The sequence below is a fragment of the Corvus brachyrhynchos genome, unplaced genomic scaffold (genome assembly GCF_000691975.1).
Source record: "Corvus brachyrhynchos isolate BGI_N302 unplaced genomic scaffold, ASM69197v1 scaffold167, whole genome shotgun sequence".
Classification (NCBI taxonomy): domain Eukaryota; kingdom Metazoa; phylum Chordata; class Aves; order Passeriformes; family Corvidae; genus Corvus; species Corvus brachyrhynchos.
The window spans coordinates 6,467,602-6,479,266 of record NW_008239547.1 but is presented as its reverse complement, the minus strand read 5'-3'; the positions used below and the strand labels follow the sequence as shown (position 1 = coordinate 6,479,266).

Here is an 11,665-nt window from a genome sequence, read left to right as displayed (position 1 = left end):
GATTTTTTAAATCTGCTTAAGTTTTTCTCATTACCAGAGGTAGGCCTTAAATTAGGATTCAGTCATCACTTATCTTCTAAAGGAAAATGCTGTCATGAGTTGATCTGCAATGTTTGTATGCAGTGTGATGGACATAAAACCAGTATTTCTTCATTAGGGTGGTAGGATGGTGATAAACTATTATGAGTAGTTATATGTGTGACTAATTGATGTTCATTTTGTTTTGCAGTTTGAATTATTTTACAGTCAGCATTTTAGTGGAAGGAAGCTTACTTGGTTACATTATCTTTGTACAGGTAAAAATAAGTGCTTTGCTAAACTTATGATCTGACAGTTACTTGCTAAAAGTAACTAACATTGCTAAAATGGCAAAAGACTGGGGAGTTGGAACATTATCTTGTATATAAAGTGAACAGACATATGTTGTGTTATAAATTAATTTAATATTTACTACTCAGAGTTTCCAAAATCTGTTTTGTAAACTTACATACCTGTGATTTATTAAATCCAAGTAAAACTAGAGTTGTATGTTCTTAACTGCAAAAAACCACTGCAGAACTGCTGAGTTATTAACAATTGCCCTGGAATTGTTTCTATAGTATAGATGTCCCCTATATAAATATTAAATAATTTTAGGAATGCATATTATACTATGTTACTCAGGTATGTAAGTATCTACATTAATACACATTTATATTTACTGTAAAGGAATATATGTTGAAAACACCTTCGGAGATATATATTAAATTAGTTTATTTTAGTAAGTGTCAGTCAATCATGTTTTATTTTAAGTGCTTTCAGTATCAGGCTTTAACAACTGAGCACTGCAACATATCACATGGAGGTGAAAACCATACTAGTATACAACAATGTAATATAATGACAATCTTGTTCTGATAACAGAAGGTTGCTGTTAACTCATGCTCACCTTCACACAGAAAATCTAAATCTGCTTTCAGGCAGATTTCTTCAGTGCTTTTTGTTTTTCATGGGAATTTAAAGAATGTAAGAATATGAAAAATTTTTAATGGACAAGTGTTTTACTTTGTTTTTAAATCTTTCCTTTAAACAACTTTCCTGTTAATCACTATTCTGAAGTTCTGTGTAAGCTATTAATGGAAGTTTGTGCATTGCAATGTGTTGAGGCTACTTGGAATTTCTCTTTTTTTATTATTATAAATTACATTGCACTATTTGTCTAGTATTTGTAGTTAATCAGGGTGGCAGCGTAGTTATGGGCCACATTGTATATGTGTAAATTCACGACATCAATTGTCATCGTTCCATTTCAAGTGTTAAGTACAGACTTGGGTTGAATGTCTGGAAATGTATGAGGAGCTCTAGTAGTTAGGCTTCAGATGACTTTTCAGCGCCTTTCATCAGTTTATAAAATACTACTTGTATCATTACAGGTGAAGTAAAAATGAATTATTTGTGCAAACCTTATGTAGCCATGGTCACAACATACCAAATGGCAGTGTTGCTTGCCTTCAACAACAGTGAGACTGTCAGTTACAAGGAGCTTCAGGACAGTACACAAATGAATGAGAAGGAACTGACAAAAACCATCAAATCTCTGCTTGATGTCAAAATGATCAACCATGACTCAGACAAGGTATGCCATAATGATATTAAAAAGTTTCATGTTTTCAGTCTTGTCATTCTGATATTTGTTGAGGACTTTTTTTAATACCATTGTTTGCTTTTATTTTTCTAAGCTTTATTTTTGACCCTTGTGAAAAATGTAAATCCCTATTTATAAGGGAAGAGACAGGAGGAAGTAGAATGCCTGTCATACAGGCTTTCTATGCCCATAGCAGCATGGGCTGCTGAAAAGGTAATAATGCAGGGACTGTTTATTCTTTCTGTTGCATTGCTTTCAAAGTTGTACTGAATCATGGGAAGGAGCCTGAGTAGTGAACCAGAGTCTTACAGTGATCCTAAAAAAATGTTTGTGGGATTAAGAGACTGAAAGCAACAGCAACCATGTTCTTCCTTGCTGACAGATTACAGGAGAAAGAGAGCAAGGAGGACTTCTGTGAGAGGATTTTTGCTGCAATTTTCCAGACTTACCATTCCATGTGTTTCATGGAACTCCAGTAATATCTGAGCTTTGTTTGTGGTTAAGGCAATGGTTGATACTTCTTTTTCTGACTCTGTCTCATCCTTCTGTATGGCCTATGTGAAACCTTTTTTCCCATACAGCAAAGGGCACAGACTTTTCTCTGTTAAGTAAGAAACGCTACAGAAGTGCCTGTGCATTCCATACAGACACTAGCTGTGCTTCCAGCTAGCCCAGGAAGCCCACTATTCACACAGTATCAGACAGAAGAAACTGAGCTAAGCTGTTCAGTTCGCTTACAAGAAGAAATCCAAAGCTGCTCTGATAGCTGCTTTTGTTTTTAACCAGGAAAATTTTAGAAAATGGAAAGTGAGATCACAAGGAAGATCTGATGCTTGGCTGAAGCATAGGACATGCTTCCAATATCTAGAAATGAGCTCAGGTTGGAACAATTGCTGGGAAGATGTCTGTTAAACCATGGGTCAAAAAATCCACTGGGAGCTATTACAGAAAACAGTGAGACTTTTCATAATCTTAGAAAGTTGCCTGTTACTTAAAGGATTTACATTTATTTATGTCTGTTGTATAAGGTTCACCCAGAGTCTTAAAGCTTATGTCATAGAAGAAGGAATAATACAGCTTTCCAACCCTTTTACTTTTTAATGTTTACCACTGCGTTTTCCAGTTCTTCACCTTCCAGACTGTTCAAGCATCTTTACTATTTCTGTTTTCTTTGTACTCAATCCAGCAATGTGATAGCAGATCAGTAGACAGTCTATCAGCTTACTTATTAAATAAACAAGTGAACTTTAGTAGCTTAAGCAGTGGAATTCAATACACAAACTTCTCTTTACCTGTATCTAAGCCAAACAGAGCAGTACAGTGTATTAAACATTGTAGTTTGCATTTGCTTGTTTGTTCATTTTTTGAACGGGTGTGGGGGAAAGAGCATGAGAAGCTTTGGGCAAAATCTTCATTGGTTTATTAGAATCATGCTTTTTGAGTTCATGCTCAATACACAATTTATTTTGGTTTATATTGAGCCATGTCAGCAGAATAATGCTAAAAGTTAACGTTAGCCTATTTTTTGTTAGTTTCTTATTTTTAAAGCTGTTGGTCTTTCCCCTTTCACGTTATATTTTCTATACTATGCCTGGTATCCTGATTTTTATAGATATTGGAACAAAGACTATTTGTTGTAGAATATGAAGTTAGAATTAATATTGGTCTGAGTGCATATTCAGATAAATATTTACAGTGTTTACTAAAACGCTTGTGCTTTAGACAATTTGGCAAGATTCCAAGGTCTCAGAACCCCAGTAACTTTGTTCTGCTGGAAATTGGTAATACTTACAGACTCTTGCCTGGAAATGGCAGAGATCAGTCCAGTCGTGTTGTGTTGAATGTAAAGGTGTTTTTACTGCAGGGAAATATATATATATATATATATATATAAAAGAATTGAGATTCTGACAGGAAAAAATTAGAAATGTGCAGTGTAGAAGTTGCAGTTTGTCAGCTGTTTCTGCTGTAACATAACAAAATGCTTAGATGTTTTTCCTTAAATTCTGGAAGACAACTTTTGTAAAAATTGTGAAAGCAGCAGCTCCCCCTTGGGGTCCTGTCATAAATAAATGCAAATCCTACTTTCTTTGCAGGGAGAAAATGACTTTAAATGGAGAGTGTTTGCTACTAAGATGAGCTATCAAAGTATTAAAAGAGAAATTGGTTGTTAACAAAATTCCAGTATGGCAGAGTTCTTCATAGTGTTTTCTGAAATAGACTTAATTTATAGGTTAGTTAAACTAGCTTTAAAAATTGACCTGGTTCAAGTGGCATTTTAGAATTTCCAACTACAAATCTGAAATTTTTTGCACGTATGTAAGTCCCTAACTGTGACTTTTCAAAGTAAATTGTTACTATTTTCTGGTTCCATTCCTGATTTTTAAAAACAATTCTCTATTGCAGGAAGATATAGAGGCAGAGTCTACGTTTTCATTAAATATGAACTTCAGCAGTAAACGAACAAAGTTTAAAATTACTACATCAATGCAGAAAGACACACCCCAGGCAAGTATTCATTGGTGTTTCTAGCCTGAATAGCTTAGAAAGCTTCTTTTTCTAAAATGGAATTTACTGTGTTAGTTTGGTGTAAGCAGATATCAGATTCGCTAAGATCTACACAAGAAAGATTTACAAAAGAAATTTTGTAGGTTTAAAGCTTAAGCAACACACTTTTTTTGTACTTAAAATATAGGCAAGAGAAGATGAAATAGGGAACAAGAAAGTAGAAGAAAAAGATAAACAAAATGTACCAAATGATATTGATGTTTAGTTTATCTCATGAGACTTTTTTGTTGCTGGTGTTTATAAAAGCAACTTATTGGAAGAACAGCAGAACCAATCAACTGTTTTCCTGTGTTCTTGTGTCCTTTGGCAACTAAAATCAACTCCTGTGTTGTTTATCTGTGTTCTCAGTGTATCTCCTAAGACACAGGATTTTGTACAGGATAGGTATGTGCTGCCAAACTCAATACAGTATATTCAATTCTGCTTGCTTTTCTCCCTAGAAAAAATGTTGGTTTAGATACCTCTCTCCTACCTTCCTACTGACTTTCATGAAACCTTATATCCTTGATTTATGGTCATACTTTGTGTGGAATTGAACTTCACCTGCATTTTTGTATTAGTTCACCACTTTTAGTAAAGTAAAAAGTATGGATTCAAGATACTTTTATGCAGTGTTTATTGGTCTTACTGTATTTTAAGCATTGATGTTCTTCCTGTATCACAGGAGATGGAGCAGACCAGAAGTGCTGTAGATGAAGACAGGAAAATGTATCTTCAAGCTGCTATAGTCCGTATCATGAAGGCACGTAAAGTGCTGCGACATAATGCTCTTATTCAGGAGGTAAGGAAAGTCCTTCTCTTGAGCTTGATTTCATGAAAATCTTCAGGATAGTAGGGTAAAACATCAGACTACAAAACTCAACCATGTGGAAACCAGTACTCCAGTGAAATTAGTGAGAATTTCCCTGGGGTCTACTTTGAATTGCAGTACTGGAGCTCTAGCTGGGATCCCTCAATCGTGTAAATGTGTCTTAGCACTAAAGCATTAAGTTCTTGCTCTTTCCTGTTAGCTGGTTCGATGCCAAGAGATGTTGTATCCTGTAAAAATTATTGCCTGAACTATGGGTTCAGTTGAAAACCTGAATAGGGATATTCTAGTGTGGAATTTCCACAGAAGTACTTAGCCAATTTTGTGCTCTAATCGTTATTTTATTACAACTCATGGCTTAAATTTTAAAAGTTGTCTGAGTATGGAGACATGCACTTTTTAATCTTCCTTTTCCACAAAGTGGTACAGTTCTCTAGATTTTTTAGATTCCAGATTAATGATCTGTGAACTGTCACAGGCTGGCTGGGAAGGAAGTGCTGTTTCTTTTAGTTTTTCTCCCACTTTCCCATCTGCTGGTTGCTTGCCTAATTGTATTTCTCATTTCAGCCTAACACTTGCTCCTTCCAACCAGTTCCCAGTTTTACATGTCTCAACCTTCCAAAGTGTTCTTTCTTCAGTTTAATTCATTCTTGTGTCTCTGAGCCTTGCTGGATGGCCTCAGAGCAGACTGGTGGGAGGGGGAATAAAGGTTCCTGCTTTATTCAACCATTTTGAGCATAGAGGTGAAGAAACGTTAAGTAATTTGAGGTAGGGAGGAAACAGTTTACCACACCCACCACTTAATTTTTATTTATTTAAAAAAAAAAAAAAAGGCAGCAACAGGGAGTTTGTAAGCCCAGAAGATGCAGTGTGAGGCCTCTTAAAGGTTTTGGATATTGAAGAAGTGTTTATACACAAATAGTCTGAAAGTAAGCTTAACTTAAGAAATCTGATTTTGAATATCTAAAAGATGAGGCAGCATAGGTCCTGATTCTTCTCAAAATCTTTATTTGGTTTCCCATTATTTAAATCATCCATGCAATTATGATGAAATCATGTAAGAATTTGTAATTAAAACTAGAAAGTGATAGGCAAGCCCTTTCATCTTTGAAAATACTTTTTTCTGCCTACTGTCAAATTATTAGAAAAATTTCTTAAAATATACTTTGCTTTACACCAGTTTATAAGGGTGAAATAGAATACAAATTTTTATGTTTTGACAAATTCTTTCTGGTTGTTTCTTCCTTTGTGTAACGGAAGGGCCACTTACCTTATCTGCCCTTGCTGTGTTTTGTTCTTGCAGGGCTATTGCAGAATAGTAACATTAGGACCTTTTTTCTTCAGCTTTGCAAGAAAGGTGGATATTTTGATGGTTACTCAGTTAAAAACGAAGCAGAGAGTAAAGTTGTGATATTGTTACTAATTCTGGTTCCATTGTTACTTCTATCATTCTGGTTATATTCTTATATGTCATGTAACAATTAAAGTTTGCGGTTTGACTTCTTGAGTAAGAATGAATCTTTCTGAAAGGAGTCTGTTTACTATGAATAGTTAATATTTTCTCACCTTGTTAATATTTTTTTCTTAGCTATAGTAATATATACTGTTATATATACAGTTAGAGAGATATTTGAGAGACTCCTAACCCTAATGTAGTTAGCTCTAACACTTGGACTACAGCACCACACATTTCATTCTGGGTAAGGTATCCAAGAAAATATTCCAGGTCCTTGGTAGACCTGTATATGTCAGCATGTGGTCTTTGTGGAATTGTTAATTGTGTTAGCTACGCCCTGATTATTTCAATTCTAGCTCAATGTTGCAGTAGCCTGCAGGATGAGGTAGCTTTTCCCATAAAATAAGTAAGTCTGGAAGAGTAGTAGAGAGGAGACATCAGACCAGTCATTCCCAGAAAATTTTTATTCTGACCATCAGGTATTTCTTCTTACATGTACTGTCTTTGGGAAAACAACAACAACAACAACAACAACAAAAACTCATACCAATACAAAATTCTCTCTTTTGTTCTCTTTGTCTTAAGTAAATATTTGAAGTGTGGTGATGACAATCAGCTTCATTGGAGGGCTAAGTTAGGTGAAATCTGAGCAGATCTCTTAGCTTGTTAGCACCCAGTTTCTCCTCACTTGTTACTGCTGTGGAACATACCAGACCCTTGGCTGTTAGCCCAACAAAATTCACTCTTTTGAGCTTTTTGTTTGCTTTGCTGGGTGAGTTCCACCTGGTGAGTTCTGTTGGCTCACAGAGGGCCCCAGCAAACTTTAGAGCTGGGACAAAGCCAGCCATGAAAAGTTGTAAAGAAAACAGGATATTCAGCTGAAATAAAAATAATTTTCTTTACAGAAGAAATTAAAAACTACAGGCAAAATATATTGTGCCACTTGAGTAGTAAGATCTTTTGTTTGAAAAATTTTCCAACTTAAAGATTTGCACGTTCTGTTATTACACACAATTTCGTCCCCTTCTCTACAAGAAAATAAGTAAAACTGAGAACTACTAAGAGAAATCTAAAGTTTTGCCTGCAGTGGCAATTTCTTCCACAATGCAAATATAGATTTGTTTTTACAATAAATAACTTCTTACTGCACGTATTGAAAAGTTCCAGCATAGCCAGATGGAACTCACTAAATTGTAGGTCTGTCTTCAGTGACTGAAGAGAGGTTCATCCTGATTGTCTCCAATTGTATAGGAAAGGAGGTTAGTGGTAGGGGAACTCCACTGTGGTGGTAGTGAAGAAATGTGTTAATATTAGATAAATTTTTAACATGGATATTTGTCTTCATTTGTACTGTGACAAATGAAGCAAGCAAGAGGAATGAAGAGATCTGCAGCCAAAGCAACCAGTGAACTGAGCAGTCAGTTTCAGTGTCTTGACACTAATGCATAGAGATGCTTTCTTTGTTGTTATAAATTAACTATTCCAGGGTTATTTAATTCTGGTTTTAAATGAAAAATATACTGAATTTGCCCTAAAACCTTTAGCAAATATTTAGATGACATTTATAACGGGGAAAAATAAAAGTAACACAAAAACTGTGTCTTTCTTTTGCAGGTAATTAGCCAATCAAGAGCTAGGTTTAACCCAAGTATCAGCATGATTAAGAAGTGTATTGAAGTCCTGATAGACAAACAGTACATAGAGCGAAGCCAGGCCTCTGCAGATGAATACAGTTATGTAGCATGATGTTGCTGTCCTGCAGGTATGATTGTAAGGAGATCATTGCTGTCACTGTTTGGTGTGTTCCTGTGGGACGAGGCAGGCCTGTGCCTCCATAATTGGTCACTTGGCAGCCCCTGTTTTTCTGCTGTTTACAACATCACCAGTGCCATGTCATGAGCGTCAATGAAAATGCCTATAGATATTTCAAGCTCATGTCATTACGACATTTCTTAAAACTTTACTAAAAGAATGAGTGAAGTATTGCTGAAATGTGGAGAATTGGTTGGGTACCATGCTTTTTTTTTTCCCCCCTCCCCTTTCACGTTTGCAGTTGATGTTTTTTAATGTATCTTAAGACAAAGTAAAAAAAAAAATCACACAAAAAACCTAAATATTGTAATATGACAGATAACCTAATAATTGTATCTACATTAAAATGTAAAAAAATGACGAACATGATACTGCTGCTTGTCAAATAAAAAAATAAAGTTATATAATGTGTCTGGAATGATTGTAGAGCTGGATATAGCATTAATGTCTGTAAATATTATTCAGACCTGAAGAGTAGAAATAATGTTACATGTTTCGGTTTTGGATAACCTCAGAAGTAGGTCTGACATAACAACTAATTTATATAAAACTGAATACCAGGTATGTCATGTTTGATGTGATTATAAAAAGTATTTATGGTTAAGTGCACATCTTGTTTTCTTGAGATTAGGCTAATTTACATTCTCAGTGCCTGAAGGCCTCCCCTGTGTCTGTTAATCCCACACTGCAGGAATACGTTACAAGAGAAAATAAACTGACGTTTGAGGGAATTTAAGTGGTGTAGTTCACAAACAGTTAGGAATAGTTATCATGGACATCAAAGATAGAGTTCAATGGCTTGTGAAACCACCTTCTTAATGGAAAAGCATACAGCAGACTGGTAACTGAAAAATGTTTTTTCTCCAGTGTATTAGGTAGAAACACTACATGGACGGGTATCTATGTTTGTTTCCACATAAACTCATACTGCTTGTTTCTTGTTTTCCTGCCTGACTCCTATGGTTGTTTTTATCATGTTTTGTTTTCCTCTGCCCCAATTAGATTTCCAGCTGTTGGGGTGAGACAAGAAATCCACAGGCTATTTCATGTCCTGTGTTGTTCATCAGGGTTGGCACGGTGACTGTTCACTCTCAAACAAGCAAACTATAATTTTAAAAGGTACTAATTCTACCCCTGGAAGTGAATGGAATTTAAGAGCATTGAGAGTTTGAACGCACTGAATGCCTGCTGCAGAAAAGAGCTTCCTAATGGCTATGCCTGCAATTATGATTGACAGGATAAATATTAAGTTTAAATGTTCTATTTTTGCCAGATTTATTTGTGTGCATATAAAAATACATATGTAGATATTTACTATTTGCAATATTTTTTTAGATTGTGTAGTATCACCTACTAAAAATCCATACATCAAGAACTAATTTTAAAGAAAAAAAAACCTTTGGAGGGAGCTTTTTACTCCTCTTTTCTTTTTCTAGTTCTTCACTAGAAAGAAAGGTTTCTCTCCAACTCTCAGATTGTTGCTGTCTCTTATTTCTTAAGTGGTATTGCATTCATATGCTATCTAGAGGATATAGGAAACTTTCTATGGTTAACTAGGAAATGCATCAAGAAGTGGTGCTATGTTTTTCTGATGTGAATTTTGCTAAGGATGAATAAAGGGCAATAAACAATAAAGGACAGTAAATATTCCTTCCATATTTATGGTGTTTTATCCCACTACACTAAGATCTAGATTTTTTACATGGATTTATGTCTTAAAGAAGTGAGGTTTTTTAACTGATTGTAATATGGTGCAGTAAATCATTGTCTCAAGTGTTAGTTTAGATTTGTCTCTGTGTGGTGGGAGACAGCACAGGTACTTATACTGTCACCAGGTGTAGTAAACAGGAGATACATCAGCATAGATTTTGACTGACTTTAATTTATTTCTGTGTGGAGCATTTCTGTGCTTTATAAAAAAAATTAATTCAATACATCTTAGGACAAAAAAGAGGGGCAATATTCTATTGCATAATACAAAAAAGGGGAAAAATACTGCCTGAATGCTGAATTATCAGATCCTTTCTCCAGAAAACAAACTAACACTGACACCAAAGTGTCTGGAAACAAATGTGTTTTATCTTGTACCTTGTATTTGAGTCAACAGATCTTAAGCTTGTTTATAAAAGGGTTAATAGAAGCTTTATTTAAATATAGATTGCAGTAGCAAAATTTTGAGGCTGAGTTTGAAGAAGTCTTGACCAATTTATTTTAAGAATCATATCATAGACAACACAAGAAGTTCACTGTTCTAGCCCAAATGTGCAAAGTTTTAGCATTACCTTATCTCTGAATTTTTGTATACCTAAACCATCAAAAGTAGTATTTTGGCTTTTAGATAAGCATGCTGCTGAGTTGAGACATGTTTAGTGAGTTAAAAATATTAGTCTATTTCAGTGCAGTTGGCATCCCCAGACACACAAAGTCAGTGTTTTCAGTGCCTCTTAGGAAATGTGGTTATAGCTGGGAAACATTTTGAATTCTTCTTTATAAATCACACCTTCTCCATCAGGAAGAAGGTAGTGCAAAATTCAGACCCCTGTAGCTGGGTTATGTCACTGAAATCATTGCTGGCACACAGAGATGCAGTTTATAGTGTAGAACTTCAGCCTGGCAACCAATACCTCTGGCAAGTGTAGGTTCAAAATATAAAGTGCTAATGGGTATTAACATGAGGGGCAAATTGTAAAAAGAGAAGATAGCCAAAAATGCCATAGTTTTAATATTTTACTAGAACAAGCTGGTGTAACTGTACTGCTTTTTTTGTTTGTTTGTCATAAGCCCTTTGACATGTATGACCTGCTGGTATATAGGAAGCCATACAGCTGAGTCTGGAAACAATGGTTTCATACATCTCATACATCCCTAATATCAAAATGCACTTTACCTCTGGTATTGAGCACTACTGATCATTCTTACACTAACTGAAAAGGTATTTCTGTGATGTTTTAATTTGTCTTGAGATTGATTGTCTAGTTCTAGGAAAGAAAAGTATGTACCTGCATTTTAGTGTGTTTATACACACAAGGCAGTCAGAGCTATGAAAGATATTTAATCTCCATAACATAAACTGTTTGCAAAGCAGAGAGTATCATTACTTTCAATGAGTACATCACCTTTCCAAAAAGCAGAGTACAAAATTGTTCAATGGAGAAATAAATTTTATAAACTGATGTCTTTCAGTTATGCTTAGAAAGACATGTCTTATCCTTTAAAAAGTTGACTTTAAAAACCAGTGCTGCAACACAGTATTGATTATTGAGTATAAATTCTTTGTACCCTAGGACAAATATTTTAGGACCGTCCTTGCTTTTTACAAACATGGTAAGTACTTAGAGTTAATTAATCTAAGATATCACGATACATGCTTTATTTTTCAAAGCCTGCTTTTATTTCT

General features: G+C 35.0%; 1 protein-coding gene across 2 annotated transcripts in view; it reads left to right on the top strand.

The window, feature by feature from the left end:
- The window catches only part of CUL2 (cullin 2), a 40,985-nt gene extending 32,113 nt beyond the window's left edge, over positions 1–8,872 (top strand). The window contains exons 18-22 of one of the 2 annotated variants that reach the window (XM_017741537.1): positions 230–296; positions 1,413–1,615; positions 4,031–4,132; positions 4,857–4,973; positions 8,071–8,872. In XM_017741537.1, coding sequence (XP_017597026.1) covers positions 230–296; positions 1,413–1,615; positions 4,031–4,132; positions 4,857–4,973; positions 8,071–8,202 — 621 coding nt within the window. In that variant the 3' untranslated portion in view covers positions 8,203–8,872. The remainder of the gene's footprint in view (positions 1–229; positions 297–1,412; positions 1,616–4,030; positions 4,133–4,856; positions 4,974–8,070) is intronic. The other variant, XM_008639288.2, reaches the window with a different exon arrangement.
- The last annotated feature ends 2,793 nt before the right edge of the window (positions 8,873–11,665 follow it).